The sequence below is a fragment of the Gymnogyps californianus genome, chromosome 1 (genome assembly GCF_018139145.2).
Source record: "Gymnogyps californianus isolate 813 chromosome 1, ASM1813914v2, whole genome shotgun sequence".
Classification (NCBI taxonomy): domain Eukaryota; kingdom Metazoa; phylum Chordata; class Aves; order Accipitriformes; family Cathartidae; genus Gymnogyps; species Gymnogyps californianus.
The window spans coordinates 101819836-101834724 of NC_059471.1; the positions used below are offsets into that span (position 1 = coordinate 101819836).

At 41.1% G+C, this 14889-nt stretch overlaps 1 protein-coding gene across 1 annotated transcript in view; it reads left to right on the plus strand.

Moving 5' to 3' along the window:
• Nucleotides 1-6105: 6105 nt before the first annotated feature.
• The window catches only part of RCAN1 (regulator of calcineurin 1), a 42946-nt gene continuing 34162 nt past the window's right edge, over nt 6106-14889 (plus strand). Inside the window, exon 1 of the mRNA XM_050915317.1 lies at nt 6106-6378. Within this exon, the coding sequence (XP_050771274.1) occupies nt 6106-6378 (273 nt within the window). The remainder of the gene's footprint in view (nt 6379-14889) is intronic.

Genomic DNA, 14889 nt, shown 5'->3' on the forward strand with positions numbered 1-14889 from the left:
ATGATTCTTTGTACATTACCTACCACTTTAAAGACTCCTTAACAAGCCTTAGCTTCTGCACCTCAAGACTTTTTTTTAGCCTCCTACCAATACCAACGTAAAGAAACCTTAGCTTCACTGTATTTATTTTATTTAACAGCATTTTATTTGTATGCTTCTTCTCCGCCCTGGGACAACTCCTACTCTTCCAAATACTAGCAGTTCTTCTGAAAAACACTCCAGCTAGTCCTACCTCTCCTGTGGGTGGAGGTCTTTCTACAAAAGACCCATCTACACAATATGGGACCGAGAGGCTATCAGTCTGCTTTCTTGTTCTCACTACTGTGGTTTTGAGACAAAGAGGATCAGTCTGCACAAGTTAAAGAACTAAAAAAAAAAAAAAGAAAAAGGATGGCATATTGTACTGGCAAGTGTAGTGCACCAAACTGGTATCAGAAATAACCCTTCAGGTTGGGCTGTTAAAGACGTTTTGCTGTGAGAGCCAGAGTCATGAGATATTTTCAGTCAATACAGCTGGAAATAGCTAATGTCGATGGTTGATATGGTACAGACTGTAGCAATTCCTTGAATGCTGTTGGCTACAAAGACCAAAAAACACATAGAAAAGTGATCTATACAAGTTGTTCTAAGCCAACAAAAAAATCAAGCCTGTGGTAATGGCATTTTAAGATGTATGTTTGCTTTGGTAAGGCTTGGGGAAGGCTATGAAACTGGAGTAAGCGCGCTCAGGACACCTGGTTACTGTGGTTGCTGCAGCGATCGGTGGACAGAGGCCGAGCTAAGCGAGCAGCTGTGAAGACCGCAAGCATCCAGAAGGAAAGGCAGGGTGGAGGCATGATGCTGCAGAGGTACGGCAGGAGCTTGGCAAGAAGCACTGGATGGCATCTAGATGCTCGGAGGGCAAGGGCGATGATACTCTGAAAAGGGAATCCCTTGGGGTGTCTGGATTAAGTCAATGGAAGGAAAGGGAACATGATGGCAAGAAGTATGGACCAGGCGTGAAACCACTTCCAGCAGCTCTAAGAGGAAAAACACTCTTCAGAGATTTGCAGGACTGGATCTGCTTAGCTGAACAAAAAGAATAGTGAGGAGGGACTCCAACATAAAACATCAAGCACTGGGAGACTTTTTATTACAGTGGAGAAAAATATAACAAGAACAAATGGCTATCAGTGAGAACCAAGCAAATTTAAGCTAGAAATAAAGCATAACTTTAACGACATTTAACATCAGAACAAACTGTTAAATAATGCTGGGGATTTTCTTTATCTCTCTTTTCTTTTGGGGGCATGTGCTTTGCTCAAACTGAGTTTAAAGTAAAAGTAGTGAGACTTTGTGTACTTTATACATTCATTTTAAGATGACTGGCTGGCTTTAAAGAGGGCCAGACCTCTCTCTGTCTATGGGAGGCTGTTATTATTGAGGGTAACAAGTCTTGTCTGTGAGAAATTAACCCAGAGGGGCTACTTGGCAGATAATAAACACTTGAAAGAGGTAAATTGAAGACTTTACTGAGTAGGATTTTTAGTGAAACCTGCTAGAAAACAAGGCCTTCAGCATGGCTGTAGAAAACATAGGAGGTAAAGCTCTTTGGGCAGCCTGTGAAGGAGCCGCCACTGTGTGGAAAGGTCCTCCTGGCTCTGGGAAGGAATCAGGGATGGGCATTTCCCTTCCAACAAAAGAACTGGATTGAAAAGTGACTGGCACACGTAAGGTATGCCCTTCCACATGGGAGTGTGAGAACCCCTTCCTCAAACCTTGTTAATAAAGAAGATCCCCACAAGTCAGTGTTGTTGAACCAGTCAGGCTTTTATGAAGTTTGTATGACCTAACAAGAGAAATTAAGTAAATATCTAAAATGCTGTATCATACACTGGTCTGCCATGCTTGACTGTGGGGAAAGCATGAGTACGGATCAAGTTCTTGTGACCATCTTTTAGATTCAACTGGATGGTTGGGTTGCTTTGAGCTTTTAAGTCTGTGAATGTGTTGGACATTTGTTATTGTCAATCTAGGTGGTTATTTTGTTAAGGTTTAAGAAATCGAGATCTTCTGTTACAGACATAAGCAAATAACTGATAGTACAAATATTTCAATGTCAATCTAAGGAAGCAACTGAGGACACATGCTTTTGTACTCGCAGGATATGGGAGTAATTAAAGAAAATTTATTTTAATGAAAAGAAAACTGTGTTATTGATAGCCAAAATTAATATTCTATGTTAATATATGCATATTTTAGATATGCATATCCTTTGTTAAAGTCTACAGTCAAGGAAGGATTGCAGAGCTGTCTTGTGAATAGGTTTCTATGCAGGAAAAAAACTCAAAGTCTTCTGAAGTGTTGTCACTGATACCAACGCCATGCATTTAAACTGCTAAATATATCTGCCTATGTGTGGCCATTAAGTAGGTGCAATGAACTTCTGTTCTGAGGAATATTAAATAAGCCAATGGTCTAAATGAGTGTTTAGGAAGTAAAGTTGCCCATAGGGCTGCATGTTTGGTCCCTCTCCAAACATTTTCCATTTAGTTATAACCAAGTTCTGTATAGTTGGGGTTTTTTTTTTTTTCGTTCTGGTTAGCTACTTTTCACTTGAGAAGTGAGGATTTTTGTTGCAGATGCATGTCATAAAAGTAGCCCTTTTGAGATCCTTCGTGTTTTTCTTTCTACCACTAGATGGTAGTGTGTGTTGTTTAAAACATTCGAATGGCACTGTTCTAGCGTGCATTTAGCGATTTACCGCAGGAATCTTTTTTTTCCTGCGTGTAAAGTAATCATTATCGTTAATCATTGTCACTTACATTGAAAGATATACTCTGTCCCCAAAGCTGAACATTGGGCTGAAGATCTATTTTTTTCATGGCTTACCAGCTCTTCCAGTTAAAAGTGTACGTTGCATTCCCTTCATATGTAAGAAAAAGAAAGGATCAATCTGTCATTAAACCCTAAGCTTAGGGAGATTCAGGTTTAATTTTTCTTCTGAAGTCTACGACTGAATTATTGCTGAGGGGGTGGAATTCAGAGAAAGCAATGCTTGCTTTCTCTGAGTTGTCTGTTTGAACTTTTAAGCTCTTAGGGCAGATAGGTCCTTTGGCTGTGGAGTGCTGCAGTGCTTGGTAGGATGTGATAATGACCTCAGTTGAGCTTTAGGTGCTATTATGATACAAATATAATTAATAACTTATTTTCACCCACAAATCTGACACCTGAGTTACAATAACCAGCTGGGGGGTGGCTTATGCCGTTAGACCAGTAGTGGCTAGATGAATATTTTTCAGTGGCTTTCGTAATGGTAACATGGCAGGCTGCAATTACAGGAATTTGTTGTCGGCAGGTTTTGCTTCTTGACTTTAAGTTTTTAAACACATCTAACAGCAGATTTCCATTCAGATTCCTCAGCTGGGATTTCTATAGGGGGATAGAGCTCTTGATGCACAGAATACAGATAGCTTCTTCTCAAAGAGGCAAGTGTCACCGCTCCTGTCACGAAGCAACTCTGAGATCAAAGAATAAGGTTAAAAATGCATTAGCTTGTCTGGAGGTTTTAAGGTTAATTTTGCATTAAAAAGTTTCAGCTTGTTCATATATGTGACTTTTCTTTTAAGATACCACTTGTCTGAATTTTTGTGAAAACTGGTGTGAGAACATACAGACTTACATCGCTTAGCACAACCAATCACGAAAATATCCTGTATCTAAGATGAAAGCTTCTCTCTCCGAAAAAGGCTTAAATGGTTCAAAACAGATTAGAGAGTCTGAAGAAACTTCTAAGAGAAGAGGAGGGAGAAGGCAAACGATTATCTCTTCACGTGGTATTTTTCTCCTTGTTGTTGTATCCTGCAAGATCTCATTAAAATTGACTGAGACCAGTAATTCATCAGTTTAAAGTCTTTGATTTCTTGGAAAAAAAGGTCAGCAGTGCTAACTTAAGATACGGTAACAGTGGTATCTCAGGGAGTGGGGCTGTTGCCTCTGCTGTAATCTTTGCACAGTGCAGATCAGTAGGTGGTACAGCATTTGCAACTGTCAAAATTAGTTTTTCACCTAGTTTAGTTTTTCATGTTGCTGCATTTTGGAAGAAAAGATCTGTAACAGTATTTTACTTTGAACACCATTGAAAATATTTGCCGTACCAGAAGTAGTGACCCGTCGTAGCCTGCATCAGTATGTTTATAGTCTGGTTACAAAAACCAGTCCCGTATTTGGCACAGTAATGTTTTCCAAGTGCGCACTAACACGTGTTATCTACAAAAAATACAGTTAAAAAACTGTGATCTAGAATACCAGACATTATGAAATGAAACAATTTTTTTTCAGTCTCTGGATAGATGACACCTGATGACAAGATCACTATGCATGATGAAATGTTGCTTTCTAAGTAAGCCCTGGGACTCCGAGCTATAATATAAATGCCAACTCTCTCCTCATTCATGTCTTTGAGAAGTTTCTTGTAACTGGAAATGAGAATAGCATTAGCCCCTCAAAGGCTTTCTCATGATAAGAAGGAAGTCCCATATTTTGCCACCAGTTCTCGTTCTTTACAGGAACTCAAGTACACTTTGCTAGTAGCCATGTTTTTGGTATTAAACAGCTCTCAGGTGAGAAAACAGGTTTCTGACTGATGGTTCTTTCCACTTTTCAGACCTCATTCTTTCTTATGCAGCCCTACAGGGGCAGAATATTAGGGTAGTCCTTTGCCAACTACTGCCCAGCATCCTCTCACTCCTTATTGCCTTTTACTATTCTGAGTTATCCTTGTACTAGTATAGGACGTTTGAGGTAGATGTGTGAATGTCACAATAACTGTATAAAAAACCTGTGACCTCTGAAGCTCACTTTTGGGCCTTCCCCTGGAAGGCGATGCTACCTATACATATGTAAGAAACGCGTTTGTCTAGGTCAGTTAGGTCGGACTAACCAACTAAGCACATTAGGTAAACTTCCTTCTTCTACATAGGAATGTCTGACACAAGCAGCTCCTTGAGTGTCGCCAGAGAAGGTGCAGTTGTCCTTTATGGCCTTATTGACACGGGTAAAAAAAAAAACAGGGTTGTAAGAAAATGTCTACTTCATGTCCAGCAAGGGGGAAAGGACATCATAGACATGGCTTTATGTGCCATTTTTCACAAATTTTAAAGTAAAAAAAACTTTTGGTCTTGGCCCAGCAATAGGATACTTTTGAAAAAAGTACAAAAAAAGGGTGAAGATTAGCTGCATCAATTGCCAGCAAGAAGAGATGCAACTGTCCGAACAATGTTACGGCCTTTTTTTTTTTTCTCTTCTAAACTTCCTTTCTGTTGTCTGTTCAGTGAACTGTTTGCCGAGCACCAAGAGTTGGTCGGCTTGTCCTTCAGGCAGGTAAGAGAATTAAGACGTACACGACGGCGGCTTTCGGCGGATTTCTAAGGCTCTGAGCACGGGGTTTTTTATTCATCCGCTTGTTGCAAAATATTCCTCGTCCTTTAAATCAAGACGCGTTGTTCCGTGCTCCGCTCCCGCTGCAAAACGCAGCGGCGCGGCTGCGGCAGGCCTTGGCCAGCCACCTTGGCCCTGGCTTTGCTGCCATCACGCCGGGCCGGGCGCCCGCGCTCACCAGGCGCGTGCCCAACCGCAGCTGCGGGGTCACCTCGCCCCCCCACCCCGCCCTGATCCCCCGGTCGCCGCTCGTGCCTCCCGTGCGCGTGCCGCTGCCCCACGGGCTGCCGCCCCGCGAACCCGCGGGCTCCCTCACACCCCGCTAAGCCGCCCGGCGCCCTCACGCAAGATGGCGGAAGCGGCGCCTAGCTCGGGCAGGCCACCTGTCGCTGCTGCGGCGGCGGCGGCTTCCTATTGGCTTACACGGCGCCGTGCGCCCTGCGCGCGGGGGGCGGGGGGGGGGGAAGAGGGGGCAGGAAGCCGCCGGGTGAGCCGGCGCGGGGGTTAAGGAAACAAAAAGGGGGGGGGGGGGGCGCAACTTTTGTGTGCGCGCGCCAAGGCGGCGGCGGCGGGGGGAGGGGGCGGGCGGGGAGGAGTGGGGCAAAGCCGCTGCCGGCGCGAGGCGCTCGACGTCTGCCTCAGCGGCCGCCGGGCCCCGCCCCGCGGGGGCTCCGCTCGCCCCCGGCCATGGAGAGCGGCGACAGCGGCGGCGGGAGGGGCCCGGCGGGGCAGGAGGAGCCGCCGCTCCAGGAGCCGCTGCCGCCCGGGGAAGCAGAGGAGGAGGAGGAGGAAGAAGAAGAAGAAGCAGCAGCAGCAGCAGCAGCGCTGCTGCCGCCCGAGGCCGAGACGGACTGGAGCTTCGTTGACGGCGAGATGGAGGCGGTGGCGCTGCGGGACCTGCCCACCGCCACCATCGCCTGCAACCTAGACCCGCGCGTCTTCCAGGACGGCCCGTGCCGGGTGAGCGCGGCGGGCAGGCCCGCCCCACGCCGGGGGACCGCGGGCAGGGCCGCGGGCCGGCTCCCTCTGCCGGCGAGGAGCCGCCGCCGCTCGGCTCGGCCGGCTCCCGCCCGCCGGGGCCGCCGCCGCCTCAGGCTGCTCGCGTGGATGAGCGGCGGGCGCTGCGGGCCGGCGGCGTGGGGCTGAGAGGCGGGGGGCGGCCCGCCTCCGCCCGGGTCTCGGCGGGCGCCTTGGTCTCCGTGGCCGCCCCCTCCCTCAGGAGGTGGGGGGGCCGAGGCTGTGGCTCTGCGTACCCGCCCGCTCTCCTGACACGAAGGGGGCGTCGGGAGGCGCGGTGGCCTTGCCCCGGCTGGCCGGCCCCTCCGGGGGCGCGGTGTGTAAAGTCTTCCCTCAGGTCCCTGTCCTCGGGTCTGATCCAGAGGCCCGGTCCGGCGGTTCCACTGACCTGAACCCGTAGGTCAGGGCGAAGAGGTGCACAGACCAGAAGGGAAAAAAAACCTGCCCTCCACCGCTCTGTGCAGAGCGTTGCGGTTATAGTTTAGCGAGGAACAGCGGTTTGTTGATGCACCCGAAAGCGTTTGGTGAGACATGAGGTGGAAGGCAGCGTTTGGAGACCTGGGAAGGTGGGAGGCAGGCAGGGGTCCGAGTGGACGCAGAAACCGCTTGGCTACAGGCAAAGGGAGTTGTTGGGTAGCACACGCAGGTCTCTAGCGCTTGTCTGAGTTGAGGACCACTTTGTTTGAAAAAATAGTCAAAATTACCGGCCATTGTTCCAGAGCAGAGAAAGGTAACAGCAGCTATCAGAGGAATAGTATAAACTGTCTGAAGTGAACTGCAGCTGTGGGTGTAATAAGTGGATATAAATATTTCAGAATTGCTTCTCATGTTATCTGTGGCCTTGATGAAGAAGGAATTCAAAACAATCTTAATTTTTCATCCTTCTTTTACTTGTCTCAGCCCTGGCCAGAATTAAAGAATGAGTGAAGCTAACCTTTCTCTTGATTTTTGTAGTTGGTTTTGCTATCAAGCTCTTATTTTCTAGTGACTTTGATACCGAGGGAGATGTTTAGTTTTTAAACAGATTGAAATTAAGTAAAATGGACTTCAAAAATTAGGCAATAATTGTACTGGTTTAAAATCCTATTAAAATAATTGGCTGTCTCTTTGTAGAAAAACAACTTAGAGTTGTAGTAGTAGTCCAACAGCTCAACCCTGCTAACAGTTATACTGCATTAAAAATGAGCTGGAAATAGGAGATGCAGCTACATTGTATTCCAGTTACTTTCTAAGGCCATATAAGTTTTAATGGAAATATACTTTTGTATCACTTCGGGCACCTGCAGGTGTGATGGGAATGGCATCTTTATTGGGATTTATCCTATTTACTCTAATTCAAGTTCACTCCCAGTATGCTTAGGAAACCGCCTATAATCAGTTGTATGTAGTATCATCAGTTGCATGTAGTAATAGTATTTTCTCAGATGGATTCTTGTCACCTTGAAGTGCATGTTTTGAAACAGCAGTTAGATGGATGACAACATAGATGCATAATCCCATGCAAGGCCAGGAGGTATCTGAACACTTAAACCATTTTTCTGCCTTTCTGTTTTGATTCCAAAGAGTCTCTGTCTCCAGACACTTAATTTAGATCGGGATGAAGTCTTACGTATCTTTAACACTACAATAAAAAATTGTTTTAACTACTTCTTTTTTTTTTTTTTTCTTGCCAAGAGCTGCAGCGGGAAGGAATGCAGATTACTTAAAATAATAACAAATTAATTCCAGGTTAATCATCTCAGCATAAACTGTGCTATCTTAACCATGGATGGCAGCACGTACAGTTACTGCAGCATAGCTGTTGCTTTTAAAATTTAAATTCCTAAGGCAAAGAATGGAAGAATTATCTTGAACTTAAATAAATATGTGTATCCAAGAGGGAAGAAAAGTCTTTCTCAAAGTTTTATAAATAACACAAAATAAAAACAAAATGTTGAGGTGCTTAGGACCTGGTGTTTTATAAATGTGTTAGGTGTACACAGACTTCTAATAGATTGAAAATTCAGCTTAGGCTTCTGCTAACTGAATCTCAGCCATTGAAATATGTAATTTAGCTTCAGTTAATACAGTTATAGAGATGGCAAGAACTAACTCTTTAGATCTGGAAATGTACAACTGCTGTGTAGGAAAACAGCAGATTCATGGACTGGATACATTTTTAATGTATCCTGTTGGCCAAATGTCAGGCAGTTGCAAAGAGAGAAAAGGTGGGATGAGTCATTAAGGCTGGATCTCAGACTGTTTGGATGTGTGAAAGGTGGCTTCAGCATACTGCTGTTGGACAGTATGAAAAGAACAAGGTTATATTAAAAGTGGGGAAAAGATTACAGCCTCCCATGCATGCATCCAGTTTTACCTTAGCATTTACTGATTCTGGTATCCAAGAAAATGAAGGTGTTTTGGTCTAGAGTGACAATTTAGCATCTGAAAATGATTCCAAGATAATAATTTTAAAAGGCTACACTTCGTTAGGGAGTTAATTTTAAGAAAATTCACTTAGTTTACTATCAAGTGTATACAGAAAAGTCAAACTTGCTTTTATCAGTGTAGCACAGGGTTGTGTGGAACTTTGTTTCTGTGATGATAAAGGAATGAGTAAAGGTATCGTAAAATCTAACATCACCAGACAAGTGTTTTATAAATATTCTATGAATTTTAGTGTGTACAATGTGTCGTCTTCTGTTTTGTGAACTTCCTACTTTTTCCAGTGTATGTAACACTCCTAAAATACCTTATCTGCATAGTTAGTGTTTTTTTCTCTTCAGTAGGCCCCTTAATAATCCTGGATTGCCCTATTTGAGGAGGGTTGATCCAATCAAAGGTGAGATAGGACAGCTAGGCAATGGGTGACAACTATTTCTGTTTTGCCCTCCCCCTTCCCAAATAGTGATTTGCACATGAAATGCTGGTTGTATGTTCTTGCTCTTCCTGTTCTTTTTTTTTTTCTATTGAGATGTTGATGTCACAGTTGAGAAATCTGAAGTTTTATTGGGTTTGCGATCAATCTCTTAAAAATGGACCATCCTATCAAGTAAGGTAATAGTTCTAGTAAATGACAGGTTTTTCCTCTGTTTTATTCTCATAAGAAAGAATCTGACTTGCTTAAATACCTCATGGCTAGTTTTTCAATGTTGGTTCCAAAATCTTCCAGAGGACACTTAAATACTTACTTTCAAGTTTTTCTAAAGCACAGTTGGAGGAATACCTATGGATTCTGCATCCTCTTTTCACTGAAGTACAAGAAATTACCTTAAATTAAAACCCTTTATCTGATCTTCACGTTGGCTAACTACCTTGGAAAAATGCTGTTCTGATTTCCTGAAATGTCTTCTACCTCTAACCCCCAGCTTTTTGGTAGTTTTAATGTTGACTCTATGCTTGAGGAATTGTAATTCTTTCTTAAAGAAAAGCAGTATTTCTTCATACAACATGCAGATGACTTTGATCTTATTGTAACTGTATTCCTGTGTACTCATTTAAAAAAAAAAAACAAAAAAACAAAAAAAGGTGTCAGTAGCTAATTACCAGAGCCAGCAATTATGCTTTTGCGTATTTCCATCCTCCTCACTTGGTATTCAATTTTTAAGAGCCTTTTTATGTCAGCAGAGGACACTCGGGTTTTTTTATAGAACTTGTACTGTCAGATGGCAAGTCCAGCAGGTAATACGCTTGCTTGTATCTTGTAATCCTGAAGGGATGTGGCATACTTCACTGATGTCTTTAAAGTTCTGAGTACAGCCACAGGGGGGCTAAATAACTTCATTTATGCCCTGGTAGTCTCTTGCTAAGTAGGTTACCTAGGTCTGTTCTAACTGTCAGGTTTCCATTTCAGCTTAATTGTAGACAAGTATCACTCATTTAATTTGTGAAGAGTAAAAGAGGAACATAAAGAGTACCTAGAAAGAATTCAACTTTGGGCTACTGTGAAAAGAATTGTTTTTTAGGGCTAAGAGATGAAAGATTTTTGATGCCGCTAATTTTCCTTAGAATGGGTTGAGTTCCTTATATTACTTTAAAATATCTATAATTGCCTTAATCTGCTAAGTTTTGCAAGTTACTGCAAACTAATGAATGTAGCAGAAGGTTTCCCGTAATTAACAAAAACTTATATTCATTGAAAACTCTTGAAAACAGGCTGTTACATCATGATAATAGTTTTTCCCTGGAGCTTGCTAGGGAAAACTTCACTGAAAGCTGGATTTTTAAAGAAACTTAGCTTGATTGCTTTTAAGTGCGCTAGAAGTAGGAGTGAGCCAGTCTCCTACAGTAGTCTGTGTCCTCACATAACCTCCAGTGGCAGGCAAAAGTAGAACTGGCTGTGAAACAGTGTCTGCGATTATTTACTTAAAAAAAAAAAAAAACCAAACCAAAAAACCCCAACCAAACCAGAGATTATAATTGTGTTTGAAGATAAGGCCTAAATAAGGTCAGAAATCTCTGCAATAGTATAACCAAGAAAAAAAGCAGTAATGGCAAATGTATTGCATCTTGTTAATGATTATCATAGCTTTGAAATTCTACTTTTCCTTTAGCTTTATATAGTTTCAGTACGGAAAAACTTGTTTGTGAACTGATCTGAAAATAAAGCCATTGTTAAATGAGCCATGCTTTTAGAAATTTTTAATTGACTTACGGTCTACTGGAATAATCATGAGATGTTGAATGTATTTCGTGGTTTTTTAAATACTTAGAGAATTACTTCTACTTTACAGGAGGTTTGTCAAATTTCTCAGGAGTATTTACAAAACTTTCTTTACAAAATAGTACTTGGTTTTCTGGTAATCTCTTCCTGTCTCAGTCGCATGCCTCATTAATCCTTTTACTTAAAGTTTGTAATCCTCTTAGATCACACTTAAAAAAAATATTTTAAAAGTAAATTTCAAAAAGGTGAGGTTTTTTACATATTTATATTTTTGTGACCACAGCTCTGGTTTTGGTGAAATGTTCCCTAATGGGAATGTAAAAATTACTTAATGGCATCTGTACTTTTCTGTTTGTATTTTGAAGGTTTTCATTCTTTCTCTGCCAGTGTTTTTCTCAAATCATTTTTTTTGTGACAATGTTTATAGTTCTTTCTATGGTATTACTTTCCAAAAAAGCCCAGGGTTAAGATTGTTATTCAAAATCATATCCCAATAACCTGTTTTTACACTGAACAGTAAAACGATTAAGGATGATTTAAAAAAAAAAAAAATTTTGTCCATTTTGAAAATTTTTGCAATAAAACTTCTGGAAGTATTTAGCTCCTGTACTTTCAGATGATGCAGATTTATTCTGCAGCCATTAACAGGTTAAGGCAGGCTTTTGAGTGACTTGAAGTCTGGAAGCCATATAAATATAATGCTATGGCTGACGTAATAATCTTTGATGTTACAGTACAGCACAATACCATGCTAATGCAGTTTTATGGCTCCTGGGATGCATCCAGTCTGCCAAGCGCACAAGCAGAACTTGTTCATATCTCTGCATCTGAGGACAAACGTGAACTCCTGAGAGTCGTTGGGGTGCCTAACCTCCTCAGCTTCTGAGAGTCTTGGGAAAAAAAATCTTTTTTGTCTAAAAAAAGGCATTCTTTATGAATAATATGAAGAGTTCTAACACTTTATACTGTATATGCATTCTGGATGGAAGCCTTAGCAATAGTCATGAAGAGGTGAAATATCCAGAGAGGGTGAAGTTAAGAGTATTCCTCACTTTGAAGACAAAAGCTATACACTTGATAGACTCAAAGTAAATAGAGATTTTAATGCTTGTAGTCTGCTTGGTGATGATGCTGTCCTGCTTTTTTTGTCCATTCTTTCTATCCTATGCCTTAATAAGAAAATGGAAATAAAATATGAATACTGTTCTACATATTATCGAGTATTAAAGTTGTATTCAGTCTTAGTGTGTCTGTTTAGTTTAAGGATGGTGTCTTCAGCCTTCTCACTTGAGTAGCTTTTTTTGGCCTGTGAGCCTAGAGTAGGTTTTCTAGTTGCTCCTTTCCAGTTCTCATGTGGGAAGCTGAGGGGTGATTTGAATAAATTTCAAATAAATAATTCAATAAAATTCAAATCACAAAGGTGATTTGAATAAGTTTTGAGCTGAATACTCTATTTTCAGCTGGAGTAGAAGGATTTGAAGAGACTGTACAGTATAAAATTTTTGGTCAAGCAGTGCTTGACTGCTTTTTTTTATATACTTGGACTTTGAGGCATTGAATAGTGATTTAGGTGGCTTCCTTTAACTGTTGTCCACATGTTAGTTATACTTCTTGTGAAAGTACAGATAATACCATGAAACTGTAGTAGAAGGGCTGATTTCACAAGGGGAGGGAGAAATATTTTCATTTCTGTAGCTCTTTATTGTGCTCAAGGCATTTCAGAGTGCATCATAACCAGCTGAAGCCTTGACAAAACAAGGTGCTAACAGAGAACCCTCATGCTGCAGCTTTGAGTGTATTGGTCTTGTTAAGGGGAGGTATTTGAGAGCAGGTTCAGGTTTATATCGCACTTGGACCCTCTGTAGATCTCCTAGGTCAGGTGAAAATAGCAAAATACTTATTTCTATGTCAAAAATCCAGTACTAGTTGAGTCCTTAAAGTGTGCTGATCATTCCATTCTTGGAGCAAACAATGCAAATACCTTTGTAAGTAGAAGTAAAATGGAAATATATAATATTTATATAATATGCTAACATAAGTCATACATATGGGGTAAAAATAAGAGTAAGGAGCAGTCAAATTTAGCATTGTTTAGAAACAATTTCAGTAGTGCTGCACAAGATGGTTGTTGGGTGGCTTAAAAATGCCTAGAAGTAAAAACAAATACTATAACATTGTCATTAATAGCATAGATGTTGGAGATATTAATGAAAAATATTTCCATATGATCCAATGCTCTAGTCATTAGCTCAAAGTCATGAAAAAAGATCATAGGCAAGATCTGTGCTACAACAAGATTAAGAGCTTTAATCTTCCTGGAGAATCAAATGGAAACTTGGAAGAACTTTGTCTGGTGTAAATCACTGTGCTCTGGTCACACCGACAAGTCTAGTATACATTAGAACACTATGGAGTGCATTTCCTTATATTCGTTGCTATCTATCTTTTTTTAGGAACAAATTTAGCTTTGTTCTCTAGGAATACTGGCGCATACATACTCATGTAAAAAGAAAAATATGAAAATAACTACAGAATGTTAGATGTGATACTAACTTGAAACTTATCCCAAACACCTCTCAATAACATAAGTATTAATAAAATGATTAAGATCAGCAATGACTGAACTGTCCTATGCAGAATAGGTTTAAAATGATAAAAAGACAGTCTTTTTGGCAGCAATCATACAGAAAGCTTAATTCTACAGCAGTTTGTTACTCAAATTGCTTATTCAGTTGGGCAAGTTTTAATAAGCAATGTTTATAAACTTAGATTTATAAGTAATATTGGTCATTAATAAAGAATATGCTTTTTAGTGTCATAACTGAATGTCAGAAGAACTGAAAATGGAAAATGAGGAAAATAATTTAAAAATGGTTACACAAAGTTCATATATGGTACATTAAATAGAAATGACATTATAGTTTGGGTTTTGTTCTTACATGTATGAAAACATACTGGAGATCTGGATGTGTGGTTTTGTTTTTATTGGTTTTTAAAATGGTATTCTAACAAAGATGTGCCACCTTCCTCAACTGGGGTGTTAGGTAGTTTTAATTGGGGTTAGTTTGGGTTTTTTTCCTCTTGCTCTAAGTATGACCAGGTCCAAAGCGTGGTTATGTACTTCAGACTTTTCATGGAGATGCTTCTCAAGTTAGTGAGGAAAAATTAAGTTTTTGTTGTTACTGTATCTTCTGATAAATAATCCAAGAGCTGTTTTGACACCAATGTGGCAGGTAAAACTGAATGCGAAAGAAGAGTTGGTGAAGCTAGTTAGTGTTTTCTATGTACTAATTTATAAAAAATGTAAGATAATTCAGGAGCCCTGCTTTTCACTAAGACTTCAGCTTGGTGAAACAAGTCTCACAACCATGACGTAGAGACTGTGGGTGGGTTTTTGAGGGTTCGTTCCCCTCCCCCCAGGACTTGATACAGCTGATTATAGAAGTATCTGAGGGATGGACCCAACTGAGACTCTTGTCAGTAACGTAAGGACTTCACTTTGTGACGAGAGGTTTCTAGACGCCTCTGGCCTAAAAGCAACTAGGAATGACTTTATAATTAGTTACATTTTTTTCCATTCAGATAGCCAGAACCTGCCCCTACCCGCAAGGGAAACTGTATTTTTTAAGTCTGAAGAGATCATTCATGCAGTATGAATTATTGTAACCTGGCATTTATGAAGGATTTTCAGGCTTTTTTTTCCCCTAAAAAAAAAAAAAGAAAAAGAGACTCGGGCTCCATCAAATTTTACCAAAAAAGTTTGAAGCATAAAGGATTGTCATTTCCATGAGAGAGGGGAGCTGTGGGAGTGA